An 18,205-nucleotide genomic window follows, 5' to 3' on the forward strand; every position below is an offset into this window, starting at 1 on the left:
TTGCATACAATGTTTGGTTATAAAACTGATCAGTTTATCCCTAGAGTTATAGTAAATGTGGTGAGACATTCATTTTTATACTTAACATTATAAGTAATGCTTAGTAACATCACTAGTATGCATAAGTCATTGAAAACAACCTTTGTCCCCTTCTCAACTTTACTTTTTCTCATGCTGTGCCATATGCTTGGAAAACCCTCTCCTTCCAAATGACCTCTCTTTCTCCTCCTTCAGATCTCTGTCCATGGGCCTGATTTTCCATTGCATTCACTCTCATCCACTAGCATTTTCTACCCATTTCACATTCATTTTGCAGTGGCGTAAATGACTACACAAGATTCAGGACTACGGATTATCAGGCCGTATGCCTTTAACACAGGCTTCCATTGCTGATAAACATCAACTGCTTGCTAGGGTTACCATATGTCTGTATTTTCCCAGACATGTCTGGCTTTTTTGGTTCTTAAATCGCTGCCCGGGAGGAATTTTTAGATATCTAAAAATGCCCGGGATTTTGCCATTATTATTTTTCCCCAAAGAAGAGTTGATCATTCAAGAAAGAGAGTGAATGTTGATCATTCAAGAAAAAAAGTGAATGTTGATCACTCGAGAGAGTGCCCGCTTTCACCCCCTAGCTCCCAGTGCTTGCGCCGCGGAACAGCTGTTTTGCGTGGCTGGGAGGGAGGATGGGGAACGTGGTGCGCTCAGGAGGGGGGGCTGGGGCGGGGATTTAGGGAAGGGGTTAGAATGGGGGTGGGGAAGGGGTGGAGTTGGGGCGGGGCTGGGGGTGGGGGGGCGTGAGCAAATCCCCCCCCCTTCTGTGGAGTGTGCTCTTTGTTGAATGTTCAAATATGATAACCCTACTGCCTGCTCCCCTCCTTATGATTTATCTTTAATTAAACACTGTGGAGCAGGATCTAACCATGTGCTTTGTAAAGCACATTCACAGCAGTACTATGTAAGTATTGCAAAATAAAATGAATAAACTAATAATTAAAGGAAGTAACTAATATGTACTTTCATGACTGGAGGATTGAACAAGTAAGGTGTAAGAGCTGGTACGGAATAGTAGACTCTGAGATCCTGTAGAGGAGTACAGTAAGTCTTCTGTTGACTCACCCTAGGCTATGCTAAAACCCATGTTAAAATTCTAAGTGGTCACTACTGAGTTGTGCTGGCAGACTGGTTTAATTAACTCCAACCATGATATAAAGCAGGGTGAGAGGACCTTTTTGGGATAGAAGGAACTATGGAGCTGGGAGAGAGAAGGTCCTTAAGAGAACCCTAGGAACAACGAAACTGTGGTTGATACCGTGTTATTGCTTTTGTTTTACCAGTAGATCAGAGTGAAAATTTTTATTTGATTTTTTAAAATTTGTTTTTGGCTGAAAAATGTTGATTAGGTTGACAGAAACTTTTAGTGAATTTGTCAATTTCAATTAATTGTTTTGGGTAAAACGAAAAAGGGGGAAAAACTTCAGAAATATCAGACTGAATTATTTGGACATTATCAAAATGAAATATATCAATTTTTCTTGCTAGAGTCACAAGGGGATTCAGGAGCTATTAACAAGACAGTGGAAGATGAGGACTTTCTGCCCAGTAGCTCCATTGTAAGGGCACTCACCTGGGATGTAGGAGACCCAGGTTTGAATCCCTACCCTATATCAGTGACTTGAAGTCAGGCTGCCTCTACCCCAGATGAGTGCCCTAACCACAAGACACTTGGCTATTCTACAGTGAGTCTCAATGAATCTCTCCTGTTGAATCAAAATACTTGAATAGTCATTGGGCTAGAGAGAAAGAGTGGGAATGACTCATAGTTATTGCATGCCCCTGAGAAGGGGAACACCTGTGTTTCATCTTGGCTTCAATTACTGTTTAAAGATTTATGCAAAGTGTAACAGCATTAGCACAAGAGTTTGAGAGCACCTTACCTTAGAATACTCAATAGCCTAGTGGTTAGAGCGCGCACCTGGAAATGGGGAGACATGGGTTCAAGACCTCGCTTCCAAAAGGGGAATTCAAACTTGGGCCTCATTGCAGCTGGAGTTAATTACACTATAACAGGGTTCAAAAAAGAACTAGATACATTCAGGGAGGACGGGTCCACCAATGGCTATTAGCCAGGATGGGCAGGGATGGACAGAAGCTGGGAATGGGCGACAGGGGATGGATCACTTGATTACCTGTTCTGTTCATTCCCTCTGGGGCACCTGGCATTGGGCACTGTTCGAAGACAGGATACTGGGCTAGATGGACCTTTGGTCTGATCCAGTATGTCCTTTCTTATGTTCTTACACCAATCTGCCTGCACAACTCTGCAGTGACCACCCTGAAGTTTAACCTAGGGGTTTAGCACAGTCTAGGGTGAGTCAACAGAAGAGCTCTGCATTTATATACAGGCACATAGAGTATGTCTACAGTGCAACTGAAAACCTATGGCTGGCTGGCTGATTTGGGCTCGCAGGGCTCAGGCTAAGGGTCTATTTAACTGTAGTGTAGATGTTTGGGCTCAGGTTGGAGTGGGTTTTTAATTGCAGTGTAGACATACACTTAGAGTCTGCTATTCCATAATAGCTCTTAACCTGGACATCTCAGGTGAGTGCCCTAATCATTGGGCTATTTGGTATAATAAGGGCTCTTCAGTTTTGTGACTCTAGCCTTTCATTTCCTTTGCTTTTATTTAAAAAGGTCAAAATACCCAACACAGAACATTTCATTTCAGGTTGAACAAAGCATTTAGTTCATCCTGAAACATTTTTCCCCAACTTTTTTCAGTTCACCAAAATGTTGAAAAGAACTCAGTTTCAGTTCAAATCAAAACAATCCTCCCCATCCCACCCCCTAACTTTTTGGAACTGATTTTTGTTGTTGTTGTTCACTGGCAGTTATTTGCACAGCTCTAGTTACCAATAAAGCCAACCCCCAGAAAGGGAGTTAGTTTGGACAAGAACTCAGTACGCGTGTGCACTTGTAAAGGATCCAGCACTGATCCAGCCCATTCCAGCGTTCGCTGTATTTGTACTAAACTTGCAGTCTTCACAGGGATTTACATGTTTCAAAAGGGTAGAACAAGTCTCATGTATTGAGATATTAAGTGTGTATCTTATAATAGACTATGATGGTACTACAGAGACAGGCCATTGATTTCCTTATAATTAAACCAGGCATTGACCTTTTGTTTTTAATCTTTCGTATATGTGTTCATTCTGAGTCTAATCCAAAACTCACTGAAGTGGGAGACTTTCTAGTGGCTTCAATGGGCTTTGAATCTGGCCCTAAATCTTTCATTTTATCTACATACATATCTCACAGAGATTGTTAGTTTCTCAACATGGTTTCAGAGAGGATAACCTCAGAAAAATGGAATTACTAACACAAAGTTACTGGTATTCACAGCTCAGATGAAGTACTAAATATTAAAATAGTCAGTCAAAGATTCAGTCAGATATGTTATATGGGCAGTACAGATCTTAAGTATAAAACCACGATGTACCTCAGAGTATGAGCTCATTCCATTACTTTTTAGGAAATGGTGTGAACTCTCAAGATCCAAGAAGTGAAAAATAATGTTAGTGATTTAATGATGAATTTTGGTGAAAAAAGAAATTGGGGAATCTTTAATATACGTTTTTTTGAGTTTATCATTTTTCTGAGTCTCAGCTGTTACCGATAGTGTTCTTTTTAGTTATCCTCATTTCCTTTTTTGAGAAGGTCATGTTTTTTCTCCTCAATATTTTTTGTTGAGCTTCAATGAACTATAATCGAGTCGCAGTCAAGTTACCAAATTCAGAAGTTTGATCTCAACAACTGATTTTTTTTAAATAAAAAAAGGGGTGGAGCTGTGAGAAGAAGCTACTGCCAGGATACTAAATCCATCACAAATTTGCAATATACAAACAGTCTGACATACAATAGATAAGATGTAACACTGGATTTTCAGTAGGTGAGCTATCACAGTTGAGAGCTATTTATACTGGTGTTTGTCCCTCTCTCGGCTAGTTTAAGTTTTCTTTTGTGGCAGTTGCCTCTTGTCTGTTGTAGAAAAGTTCAATCTTAAATTTAATAAAGTATGTAACACCTCCCCCCCCCAATCCTCTAAAGGTTTCAGGGGAGGGGAAAAAAAGACGCATTCCTTGTCAGTGTGTCAGAATAAATAACTTTTGAAAAATCTCATATGCTCCAGCATTGACAAGTATATGTCACCTGAACATCAAAGATGGTCTCACAAATGGCTATAACACTAAATAGAACTTACTTGCTGTTTTTGCAGCTTTAGAAATCTTCTCTGCAAGGGAAAAATACATGACATGTAGACACTAAATGCAAGACAATAAAATAACTTAATAGTAACTGTCAATCTCTACATGTTAATACAGACTCGAAAAACCTCAGCAATCCCAGCAGATGAATTCATTATAAGTGGTGATTACTATGTGCCCTTGAATATCTTCTGGTGATAATGTGATTGGATCAATCCTTTTTAAACAGGACAACATCTGAGAAATTACTGCAATCTACCACGGTAGGAGCAAAGGATAAATCTATTTGAAAAATGCTTCCTTCAATAGAGATGGTAGTATAATTTGTTTGTATAAAGGATTTTTCTATCATGCTTAGTGAAAATTTAAGTTTTCTCTGAGATTCGACCTCGACTGGGCAGCAAGCATAAATTTCTTTGACATGAGGACCTTTAAGACCTCCCAAAATTGTAAAACACAGATACAAGACTTGTTATTCTACTCCTGAAATAAAGGCTGCTTGTGAAGCTACCTTTCTATTGCTAAATATATTTGTTTTACCTAGAAAAGAATCACTCTGCCCATTAGTCTGAACATTGCACCAGCTTAACAAAAATGTATGTTATATGTAGCTGTTATCAGAGTTCATGGTCTCACCGTTGTAATCTCAACCTCCATTTCTCCCTCACTGTATTGTTGCATTATTTGTAAATAATTAGAGTAAAATAATTATAATATAACAATGACCTATACAGTTGTTTAGCTTTTCAAACTCAATTGTAAATGTTAACACCTACAGGACAGTCTTATAAAATAAATGAAATAGTCCCAGTGACAAACTGGGACCTGGAGAGTCCTGAGTTTGGGTAGTATTTGACTCTAGGTGTGTGTCTGAACTTCCCTGCTTGTGCCTATTTCTGTATAGACTGAGCAAAAACTACAGAGCCAAATATTCCTGAACTTTATGGAAGATCATCTTTGACATTTAGACAGGCCCATATCTACTGATATAATTTTTTTTTTAAATAATTGGTGTGCAGGTTTACTAAGGAATATAAGTTATTGTCTACTGCGAGTATCAATATTGCTTTTGCTTAGCAGGGTTCTGCTTAAATCCTTGTATATATGAATGTTCTAAAATTCAAGATATATACGGATTTTAAAATTGCTTATTGCTCTTTATCTGATTGCATTATAATATCAAGAAACAGATGAAAGATTCAAATCCAACTCTAAGAACATGAAACTACTCTATTTAAGCTTTAGAGGCCAACAGAAGATTTCTTATTTAATTTTTTACATTATCCCAGAATGCTTAAATACTTTTCAGCTTTGATTATTCCAGTACAAAGTACTAGTATTTAATACACTGGGCTTAATGTATCAGCCTTAACTGGAAATACATAGGAAGCAGAACTGAAGCTCAAACTCATTATATGATCTTAGATTTGGTCTCAGATTTAAAATTCTTAGAGTTCAGCTAATACTGAAATATAAAATTGACAAATGTTTGACTATAATTCACTTTGATGTTATTTATAAAACCTTTATTTGTTGTCTGCAAATACACCAACAAACATTTTTGTTCACGAAAACAGTGGAAAGAGACAACGTAAAATACTTTTGGGATTATCTGTTTGTATTTATGGAAATATATTTGCACAGCCATCCTGAGACCTCTTTAAGGGCTAGGATTATCGAATCAGAGAGCAATAATATCATGTGACTAAACTGATCTATCACATAATGTAAACAAAGTGGTTACTAGAAGAAATAATCGTGGTAAATAAATTTTTGCATTATCCATAGTCAATGTAATTTTTGTGTAAGTGAGGGCTGTGGGCCAGGGCTCCAAGTCTAGGGGCTTTTTAATACATTGACATGTTTTTTATCTTGAATTTGGAATGTTTCCCGATTTTATAATAATAATAATGAGCTTTTCCTGTTGAAGCATGTGGTTTGGTTTTACAAGACATAAGAAATAAAAAAAAATATCATTGATGTCATTACATATAACTATGTTAAAAGAATAAGAAATTTGAAAAACCAAAGTCAAAAAGTGCCAGAAGTAAGGTAGCTTGTCCAACCTTCCTTTGTCCCCTTGGTGTGCCTGCATTATGGTGCAGTCTTTAATTACATGCTCACATACTAATTTTTCTACAGGACCCCCTGCCTCATTCAGTGCACAGAAGGGATGCTGCTCAATTAATCAATATTTTCTCTCTCTCTTCCTTGTTTGGTATGTGACTGATGCCCCGATTTACTGCATGGTTTTCAACCCCTGTTCTGAAGATAGAAATATTAATTTATCATAAATTTTTCTATAGTGCTCATCATGATAGTATTTAAGTCTTTCACAAATATTAATGAATTTATTTTCATACATCTCTGTGAAATGATGGGGAGCTGAGGCAAAGAGAGATTAAAGTCAAATCTCCTCCAATTTTCCCCTGCCCAATCTGAGTTTTCAGAGTACTTAGCATTATATAGCACCTCATATGTTCAAAGCACAACTCCCATTAACTTCATCTGTGAGAAGTCAGCACTTTTGCAAACCAAACCCCTAGGTCTTAGGCACCCAGAGAATGAGGAACACACAACTACTGTCAACCTGGGAAAAGTTTGGTTTAAGTGACTTGCCCAGCATCACATCGGAACTCTGTAGCAGTGACAGAACCCAGTTCTCCAGGACAGCATTCAACTGCCTTAATCATGAGACTGTCCTTTCTCTTCCTGCAGTCCCCTTCCTTATTCACTACACACCTTCCAACATCTGCAACAAATACGGGTCCGAGAGGAAACAGTCTCCTTGACTATACAACCCTGATTCACTCCCAGAGCATAGTCCAGGAGGCAGAGGTCCTGTCAAAAAATGAGTATGTAATCATGTAATTAAGGTATATGTAATGAGTATGTAATCACGTAACATAATGCACATGTACGAGTGAGCAGAATTAATATTGCAGAGTCAATTTTAAATCTAGCCTAAGATCTCTCTAAACAGAGTGGCTGTGCAGCAGCCTATTAAGCGCCATGCAGACACCCAGGGCTGCAGCAGGGAGAGATGTCTCTTCCCCAGCCCCAGACTTGCCACGGTGAGGAGAGGTGCCCTTCCCCTGGCCTCAGCTTAGCCCAGCCATGGAGCTGCGGTGGCGGGGAGAGGCGCCTCTCCCTCCCAGCCCAGTTGCTGCTGAGGGGAGAGAGAGCTGGGGTGGGGTGGGGGGGAAGCCTCTCTCCCGGGGACAGCCTGCACCCCAAACCCCTTATCCCTAGCCCCACCAGAGAGCCCTCAGCCCTCCCCACCCCAACCCTCTGCCCCAGCCCTGAGCCCCTTATTCCCGGGGCAAACTGAAGAAAAATTCGACCACCTGACACCCACAGGAGTCATCGTCAGTGCTGGAACCTTTATATCCACCAAACAGACCTCTGCCATTTGAGCTAACAGAATAAGTGATAGCAGTAATAGGGTGTCATCCTCTGTGTGGTTCAGAACTAGATGGGGAGGAGACTCATACTTTGCCAATGGCTTTCACAAAGATTTGCTGGCAGCAGAAGAATGGGGAGACTCAGGAATCTCGACTCCATTCCAACAATGGATCCTCTTCCCACTGACATTCTCCTTCACCTGCCTGGTCCCAGTCTCCGCTCCTCAGACTTCTCAACCCAGTCCCAGTCCTTGCACAGGGAGTCCTATTTATACTCCTCTGGACTCTCCACCACTTCTTTCTTGGCTCCTTCTCCTAGTCTTTGCCTAGTTAATCCCAGTTCTTCATCAAATCTCAGGATTCCCTCTCTCCCATCAACTGGCTCCCAGGCCCTCTTGCCCAGCTACCACTCCCAGTTTCCTTGCCAAGAGAGTCCCAGTCTCCCCCATCCCAATTCCTAGTCTCAGTTTCTGGATCCAGCACAGCCCACAGCAGAGCCCAGAACTGCAATTGCAAGGAAGTCCTGCTCAGCTCCAAGATAAAGAATGCCCAGTGTGGACAGAATCTTCAGGGAACTTAGTTTCTAACATTCAAGAAGTTTCTGTTGAGCTGTGTGAACTAAATTTTCCCCCAAAGGCTTATAACTTGGCCAAATTTGGGTGGATGTTCACATCGATGGCAAAAGACATCCCTGACATGAAACTCTCACTCCCTGCTAAATTTCAAGTCCCTGCTTGAAAGCATGGGGATACAAGTGCTTTTCAAAGGATTCAACATGGGCAAACCAGTGTATTTCCCTAGCCACATTCTCAGAAATGGCTGAACCGTTTTGGCTGAAGTTTTTCACAAAAATATAGCCTGAATCAGGCATGGAGCATTAAAATTTTTAACCCAAATGGTTAAAGTTTGGCAAAGTTATAAGCAACTGAAAACAGGGTCTTATAATGGGAAGTGTCAGGCAACGTTAATAACTGGCAGCACTATGAGCACTACCTATATTTACGTGTTGAGCTCCAAAAGTGAGCATCAAATAATGAGGCCTGTTTTGCAACACAGATTTTATCTCCTGAATTTCTGCACCTCTTATTCAACTACAGAATTAGCAGGAGTTACAGTCTGTTTGTTGAGCCCAGGACTCACCATTCCCAATGAAAGAAGAACAGATATATTCTTATGTGAAAGCCGATCAGTCCTGATGCAGCAAAGCATTTATACATGTGCTTAATTTTAAGCTTCTGAGCAGTCACTTGGAAGCGGACCAGCATTCCATGTGCTTGCTTTTAGTTTGTTTTGCTTTTCCTTATTGTTCATTTTGTGTTCACTTGTCTTGCACATTTTGTTATAATTAAAAATATTTGACCTCAATTATAGACACCACAGGGTGTTTTAAACAACTTGGGCCAAATGTTGTTAGCAGTTAAAGTGGGGCAATCTCTTTGAAGTCCACAAAGTATAACTCAGGGTGGATTTGACTCCGCAGTCTCTACTTCAGACAGCTATTACTCTCTAGTGAGATTAAAGGCTTATATCCTCAACTGAAATGAACCAGTGTAACTCCACTAAACTCACATGAACTGATTTACAGCAGTCAAGGATCTGGCCACAAGTAGAACCAATTGATGATCTGTATTATCATAGCACTTGTGAACCACAGCCATGGTCCAGGACCCCACCATACTAGGTGCTGTACAAACTAAGAATAAAAAGCTGGTCCCTATCCCAAAGAGCTTACATGACAAGACACTGTAGGCAGACTTCATACTGAAATATCCCACCCTTCTTTACGTTGTTTGCTTTACAGGGATAGATGCCCATCTTGAGAAACCAGGTGAATTGGACAGATTTGTGCTCATTCACTTGTGCTATTGAACAGATTTCCCAGGAGGAACGTATGTTAGTTCTAAATCACTCATCTCCAACTTCATAACAGACCACTTGGTCTAAAAGGTAACTGGCTGATAATATGTTTGGGTTAAGGACAGAGATACAGTTCAAATACAGCAGTCTACAAATACATAAATATGGTCCTGATTCTGTCAGCTCTCCCCTTGTGAAGCTCCCATTGACTTTAATGAGAGTTGTGCACATAAAGAGCTTGCAGGGTTGGGCTCTCTTTAAAAATATAAGACTAAGGAAATATTGATTACCTGTTGTCAGGTTGTGCTGTCTTAAAATTTCTTTTACTGTTGGCATTGCTAAAGAAACACATTAGATACTAAGTAATGAAGTTTTAGCATTTAGGTAAAAACACACAATTGATAGGTTTTGAACTGGTTAACACTTTACAGTTTATAGAAACAAAACAGATCAAAGTGGATTTTGCAAACAAAGCTTTTAAAAAGGGAAACTTCAGAACAAGGAAAACTGTGCTTCTGGACGTTAGTTTAAGAAATCTGCTTTCTTAAAATATTACTAATAGCTGTCTTCAAACTGACCATTTGAATCCTCAAAAAAGTATGCCCCATCATTTTGTGTGGACAGATCTCTCTCTGATTTTTGTGGATCAGTGTGTGAAGATCTGGCTCTAGGCAGGCCTTCCAGATCTGCACTTCTATGAAAAATTATCTCTGTTTAACTAGCACGAATATCCATAAATTGGTCTCCATATATGTGGTTTTATGCCTTTCAGTACCTTAGTCTGTCTGTCCAATGCTACTAATTATTTTACTTGGCATTACGTAAACCATCATTTCAGCTACAAATGACTATAGTGTTTGGTTGAACAAACCAGTGTTTGGTTGAAACTGTGGAGCCCAAACAGCTTAGCCAGCATGTATGTGATCAGGAAATGTTTTACATAAATGATAATTATCTCGAATTGCAAATGCAGTCATCACAAAATATACAGGTCAGCAATTCAAAATATCCCACGCACTGAGGAGATGGAACCTACGCTAGCTCCAAATATGTTGTCCCAGCACGCAGCATTATGGCACCCGGGAAGGGACCACTACACTCCTATGTAAATACAGTGGCTGGGAATCCTGCAGACAGGCTAATGTACTAGCTGTGGAGGGCCACACTGCAGCCTACCTCCAGGTTTGAGGTGTTGATTTCATCCCTCCCCCTAATACACAGAAGGCCCTATATGCTGAATTACTTTGCCTTCATGTGCAACTCCAGGGTTTTCCCCTACACACATTAGAAAGACTAATAAAGCTCTCCATTCTAATCCACATAAAACCTGATGTTCTCATTTTAAATTACTGCTTGCGGAGCTTCTCTTCCCTTTATTACCTTTGGCTTTTCCCTCTTTGGGATGTTTCTTCTCTGTTTTTTCTACAAAGGAGAAAGAAATATAACAGTTTAGGGAAGGGACAATTTAACTTTGTAACAATCAGATTATCAAGGTCAGTCTTCAGTTGAAACTGGGGCAAACCTTTCAGAGATTGTTTCAAACAACAATAATAAGAGTTGTAACATTCACAACAAGGACAATGAGATTACTACTATGGTGATCTTATATTACACACACACACACAAACACACACACACCCACACACTTATCTAATAGTTGGCTTTTACCTTCTCTTTCCTTTGCAGCCTTTTCTGTTTTTTTCTTGGCTAGAAAGATTTGCAAGGAAATATCATTAACTAAGAGGCCTTTATTGGGGATTCTATTTTGGACACCTAGAGCAAATTGATCCCTGGTGTGACTATTAATGTTCCTAAATTTACAGCAGGGATAAATCTTGCCCATTTCAATGGACTGTGGGTCTAGAGCACTATATTATTTGTATTAAGCTTTACACCAAACAAACATACTTGTCTTAGCATGATATATGTATATGCCCTTTTTCAGCATTCCTTTTCCAACCCCCCAGAATACAGCTAGTCAGTTAAGACTATTCTCAGCCAAGCACACTGAAATTAACTACAGTGGATAACTGCAGGCATCTGCGCCATTCCAACATTCCCTGTTGAGTACAGCAGAGATCTGGCAGTATGCCTTAGAACTGTTCATTTTCACTCCATATGATCCAGCCAGCTGTAATAAGGATTCAGTGTCTCTTGGTGCATGTGCTATCTGATTAACGCAAGATGGCTTAATGCTAATCACCTCTGTCTAGCTCACCCAAACACACACACTTTAAAATAAATACAGTGAATACAAAAGAATCAGTTCATCAGGCCAAATTCTCAACAGCTGTAAACTGGTGTAGCACTAATGATTTCAGTGGAGCTATGCCAGATTACACCAGCCAAGGATTTGGTTAATCATGTTTAGTGAGGTTGTGTTTCACTGGTTTACTTTGCTAGATGCTAAAAAACATGGCCTTAATGAAGGCACTGGATTTATGGCTTATTACAACAATCTGTAACACACTAACCCCCTTATTTCCCTATGACTACAGAGGAGTTAATGGGCCACTTCACCTTGAAGGGTCCCTTAGAATATGTGCTAACTACTTATGCTAAACTATCTGTTCAATCTCCTATTTGGCTGTGACACTCTTAGTACCTTTCCCAGACCGGAAGAGGAGTTCTGTGTAGCTCGAAAGCTTGTCTCTCCCACCAACAGAAGTTGGTCCAATAAAATATATTACCTCACCCCCCTTGTCTCTAATATCCTGGGATGAACAAGACTGCAACAACACTGCATACAACTGGTCCTGTCTGTTAGACATTTCAGAGAAGTGTAAAATTTACCTGCTACTGTCATTTCAGATGCTGGTTCTTCAGAAAAACAATCAGAAATAAATAAATAAAAATGAAGAAATTCAGGCTTGATGTTATTTTATTTTTAGAAGTTGACAGTTTTGATAGATCTTAACTTTCAACTGCAACTATCCCCACAGGATATTAATTTGGAAATAAATAAATCCATGCAATGGACACATACACAGAAATTAAACAGTGAAAGCTGCGAATCCTACCCTTTGAAGAGCTATAAGCCAACATGCAGCTGCTGTGCCAATGAAAGCTTTTCTGACCAGTAAGTATTTAAATGGAATTCTTTTCAGATAAGCACTCAAGGTTATAGCTACCTAGCATCTTTTTTTCTGTAAAGCGTGTTTAAGTTTAAGTTTTCACCTCTGCTGTCCTACCAGGCATGTACCCTAATTAAGGGCTCTGACACTGACCTGCTGTCTGACCTAGGACAAGTGCCTTCACCTCTCTGTACCTTTTGTTCCCTCAAACCATCTGCCTTGTCTTTTTAGACTGTAAGCTATTTGGAGCAGGAACTGTCTCTTGCTATGTGCACCTTGCACAATCATTTGTGGTCCCTAGGCACTGCAAAAAAAAAAAAATACACAATAGATACAATAGGCCAGCTCCTTAGCTGGTGTAATTTTGACATAGCTCCAGTGAAAGATCTGCACCAATTTACATAGGGCCAGATTAATCTGTTGTGAGCCCCCCACCCCCTGCTCCACCCTGAGACCCTGCCCCTGCTCAGCCTCTTCCCCCTGAGGCTCCATCCACGCTTCACCCCAAGACCCCACTCCCACTCAGCCTCTTCGCCCTGAGGCCCTGCCCGCTGCTCACACGGGGGTGGGGGAGGGCAGAGAGGAGTGAGCAGAGGGAAGGGGAAGAGAGGAGCGAGTGGTGGGGTGGGGAAGGGGCCACAGTCCAGGCACTGGGGCCCCTTCTGAGTGAGGACCCAATGCCATGGCACCATTGTAAACCCAGTACTGAATTTACATGGTTTGAGACCTGGTGACTGGAAAATGAAACTCTCTTTTCCCCTCTGTTTCATTAATGTTCATTTTATCCTATGGATTTTAAGATAAGATAAGAAAAGACAGAAACCCTGCATGCCAGACAGAAACGTAATCCCTTTTAACTAGAACAGTACAGAATTGGATGCATTCAGGTTGCAGGGATATATATAAACTTTTCTTAAGACTCCACTTTGGGTGAACTATCACCTTTTGCTTCAGCTGAAAATGATGTGTTTCATCTGGTGGCCCTCTGTATCATAAACAGGATTGGTCAAAAGTTTTCCATCAAAACTGGGTTTTTTTTGGATGGAAAGTTGCATCTTCAACTAAAACTTTTTACAAAAGATGTCCATTTTCTTTAGAAAATTTGGACTTTGTTTAAAAACTGAACATCCAATAATAATTATTATTATAATACATTTGAAAATGCTGCATGGTGCCCCATGGGAGTTGTAGTTTGGGGACCTCATGCCCCAATTATCGTCTGTTGTCCATTTTCTGAAGCCAGACTACATCTCTCCTTTGGCCGTTGAACAGGAAACTGTCTGACCCCATGATTGGCCCAGGTTGGGGAGATGGGGAGGAGGGGGAAAGTGAAGAAGAGGGGGAGGCGTAAAGAAGACTTAGAGTCACCTTTGTCTTCTTCCCCCTCATCTGCACCAAGACAGAAAAGCTGGGGATTAAAACCAGTGTTAAAACATTGACAGAAATTGTACCCCAAGGTTGGGAATTTTACTACTGAATTCTACAGGGGCAGTGAAGGGCCAATGTTGAGATCTTTTGAAAATTCCACACTAAATGTTTCTCCCACTGTATGTTAGCATTTCACATCATTAAACAATTACTTCTTATTTAAGAAAAAATACCACCAGCTTTGTCGTCTGTTCTAGGTAACCAGTCATAATTTGATAGCCTTTAAAGTAATCAGTATGCACAAACGGTGTTTTAGATTTAATTAAAGTCTCTGATTTGATAAATGACCAATTGCCATCACAGACACCGTTTCACACTAAACTGGAGATGATGAAAATGGGATGGTTTACTAATTATTTTAATGATCAAATGCTAATTAATTTTGGTGATTACTATTAAAATTTACAGAGATAATTTTGGAGTACTTCAGACTTAGTTTTTTATTTATGTTATGGCCTGCCTTTCACATAATGAGCCAAATTCTCCGCTGATTTATGCCCGATCCATTGATTCTAATGGGATAGCATAGGGTACAAACTGGAAATAAATTTGACTCAAAATACCCATACACATTTAGCATATAGTTGTGCTACACACAAGCCCTGAAGACCATGGATTACTCAGTGACCATGGCTTTACAGTGCTATAATGTACATATAAATTAATTAGAAATATTTGCAGTGAAGCCAGTTAGTACTAGGATTGGGCAGCTGCCATCCAGAATAAATACTCCTCTTTGAGTGAAAAGATCAGTTAAAACCAAGAGATATTCATGTAAATGAGGATGCTCTATAAAGCTGATCCAGAAAGTCTTTTAACTAGAGCTACACAGGGATTACTGGATCAGGGTATAAATTGTAGATAAAGATATTTAGATACACAGTTGGATATCTGTTTGTTGATATTTTAAATTAGAAAACTATTTATCTAGATCAATACGATCATTCCAAGCAGCAAAATGCAGATTCAAGGATTTTTCCCACAAAAGTCACATTGACACATGTTGACATGCATCCGGTGAAGTGAGCTGTAGCTAACGAAAGCTTATGCTCAAATAAATTTGTTAGTCTCTACGGTGCCACAAGTACTCCTTTTCATCTTGGCTATTGTTTGTCAATGGCATGTGTCAGAACAGCATATGCTTTAGTAACATCTCCCATGATGCAACACAGTCTTCCCTCTTGCTGAGCTGTCATGGTGCATCATGAAAATTCCATGGCCACATTGCATCATGGGAGATGTATTCTGGCTGGAGAGCCCACTCACAGAAGAGAAAACAGTCATCAGATACCCAAACTACAAGTCCCCCGGGACACCGTAGTAGCTCAGAAGGATGTGGTCTAACGTCAAACTGAGCAAAAATGAAACATTTTGATTCAGTTCCACACACCAAAATTAAAGGCTTGCATTTCTGAATTGAAATTTGTCTGTTTTCTGCTAAAACTTCTAGACTTTGGGTGATTTTTTAAAATTAAAAGTTGTAATTTTTCCACAGAAAGCAGATCCTTTCCCCCAAGAGTTCTGTTTTGTTGACAAAATTTTTGTTACAAAACAGTTTCAAAGGTAAATTTTCTACCAGCCCTAGTGCTGAGGGGCTGCTGCCACCTGCTGACTTCAGTGGGAGTTGAAGGTAGTCAATACCTCTCAGGATTTTGCTTTATAACTTTCATTCATACATATTTGTATCACAGTAGCACCAAGAGGCCAGTGCCCCATTGTGCTAGGCACTGTACAAACACAGAACAAAGACAGATCCTGCCTCAAAGACCTTTCTGATACCTTATCTGAGAAGGTATGTACTTTAGTTATTTTCTCAGTACTCAAGCACTCATCTTTTTACAGGTTTTCCTTCTCTTCTGCTGACAGACATGTCCCTCCAATAAAACTATATTATTATAGCTCACAATTTGTAACATGAACAAAGTTGTATTAACATGTTTTTTTTTTTAATGAAAACTTGTTTCAGAATCACTCCTAAGGTGGTAACTATTTTTCCTGTTCTCTGTCCTCAGTCTGTTTTAATTAAGTTCAAATATTACTTTATCTGAATATTTCTTTAAAGTATTGCTAAATTATTTCAGCAGTGCAGCTTTCTGTAAAGAATATATATCTGTATTGTCTACATTAGAAAATAATGGACATTAGTCCATGTGATCTGAAATGACTTTCAGTTTCGAAGAGATATCATATAATAATGTCAATAGATTATTTTAGTTTGAAGGATTAACCTCCACATATAGTATGGGCCAGATCCTCCCTTTGACCTCAATGGGCTTTGGCTTTCAATTGACTTAAATGGGCTTTGAATCAGACCTTCTATGAACTACATCTATGTATTTTACAATGCTTTTAGAATGTATTAATTAATTTTCACATTTCATAAGCATAAACACTGATATTTATTAAAAGTATTATAGTTGTTTTAACACAATGTGCAGTACGTAACATCTAATTTCACAATGCAATTGACACTAATCCAATCCTTCTTTACACAACCAAAACTCCCATAGTCCTCAACAAGGGGAATTTCTGGAGTGCAAGGAAGACTCATTCTGTGTGTGTTGTCTAATTTCTCTTCTAACTCACTTAAACATCATGATCTTTCATTCTTTTCTTCATTTGAATTGGGTATCTTATTCTGTTAGATGTAAAAACTACAGGCTATTGAAAAGGCTAGCAAACATGCCTGGTTAATTCACTATACAAACTATTTCCAAACAGTACAAATAAATTATATAACATTTTCTTCTAATTCTGTTATGCTAAACATTATTTAACTATTCTAACTGATCTATACTTTATCAAAAATTGATCTGACCACACCCACCTAAAACCACACTAATCTAAATTATGCTACTAGGATAATTTACTTTACTTATATAAAAAAATAATCACAAACTAGCTGATCTGACTGTTGCAGCTGCACAGTATTAGATCACCTGTAGCTTTGGCTCACTCGCTTTTTAGGCAGAATGAATAAAATCCACAATGCATCACTTTTAGAAACGAAAATAACATTCTCTAGCATGACAAAGTTGCAAAAATCAAAACCCAATCCAAGGCATCATGCATCTAAAGGCAGGTTTATATTCAGTAGAAAATGTCTCTGGCACATACTTGCAGTTACTTTTGATCTGGCTGAGAAGTAAAAGAGGGAAGAATAATATTCAGAATGGAGACGTATGGAGAAGGCTGGCATAATATTTTCCCGGCCCAGGCTTGCTTTATTTATTAATTCTCATATATAATTAAGCATTGTTTTTAGTGAAGTTACTATTGTAACTAACAACATTACAACTATAACAATAATGATAATCACTTTGAGAAAGACAGATAAAATGTCCTCTGTAAGAATGAAATATAATTATTAACAGCAGCCGCCTTACATCTACACAGCTTCTTTCACTCTGCAGTCCAGAGCAGAATCTCTCTTTTATAGGGGTGATCATCTCTTTATAGTGAAATTGTACTGTACTGCTTCATACTGCTGCAGTAAATACATTGCACAGAGATACTTCATACTAATGATAATATCCAAAAGTCATTTAACAAAATGAAAATGGATAGTCCAATATGATGGATTGAACAAGCTAGTATATAAAATGCTAGTATAGGGAGATAACGATCCTTGAAGAAAATGGAACTGTACCTGGTCCTGAGAATTTGAACCATGCAGGAGTTCAATGAAATCCAAATGAATAGCAGAATAATACCAAAATTATTTTGTAGGTGAGAGTATTCAAAACAAACACTTTTCAGACTATGGATCAAACTCTGCTGACATAACCGAATGGCTAGGCAGCAGTTCTGCCGAAAAGGACGTACAGGTTACAATGGATGAGACACTGGATATGAGTCAACAATGTGTCCTTGTTGCCAAGAAGGCTAATGACATTTTGGGATGTATAAGTAGGGGCATTGCCAGCAGATCGAGGGACGTGATCGTTCACCTCTATTCAAAATTGGTGAGGCCTCATCTGGAGTACTGTGTCCAATTTTGGGCCCCACACTATAAGAAGGATGTGGAAAAATTGGAAAACATCCAGCGGAGGGCAACAAAAATGATTAGGGGACTGCACCACATGATTTATGAGGAGAGGCTGAGGGAACTGGGATTGTTTAGTCTGCAGAAGAGAAGAGTGAGCGAGGATTCGATAGCTGCTTTCATCTACCTGAA

The 18,205-nt window shown here is 39.3% G+C and overlaps 1 protein-coding gene across 1 annotated transcript in view; it reads right to left on the bottom strand.

Annotated features, from left to right (window-relative positions):
- LOC119565715 (triadin-like) overlaps positions 1–18,205 on the bottom strand; it is a 147,066-nt gene that overhangs the window by 13,177 nt on the left and 115,684 nt on the right. The window contains exons 30-35 of the mRNA XM_043543140.1: positions 17,146–17,166; positions 12,320–12,346; positions 11,195–11,233; positions 10,907–10,948; positions 9,817–9,864; positions 4,262–4,291 (exon numbers count right to left, since the gene is read on the bottom strand). Coding sequence (XP_043399075.1) covers positions 4,262–4,291; positions 9,817–9,864; positions 10,907–10,948; positions 11,195–11,233; positions 12,320–12,346; positions 17,146–17,166 — 207 coding nt within the window. The remainder of the gene's footprint in view (positions 1–4,261; positions 4,292–9,816; positions 9,865–10,906; positions 10,949–11,194; positions 11,234–12,319; positions 12,347–17,145; positions 17,167–18,205) is intronic.

Source organism: Chelonia mydas, chromosome 3 (assembly GCF_015237465.2).
Source record: "Chelonia mydas isolate rCheMyd1 chromosome 3, rCheMyd1.pri.v2, whole genome shotgun sequence".
NCBI classification, from domain to species: domain Eukaryota; kingdom Metazoa; phylum Chordata; order Testudines; family Cheloniidae; genus Chelonia; species Chelonia mydas.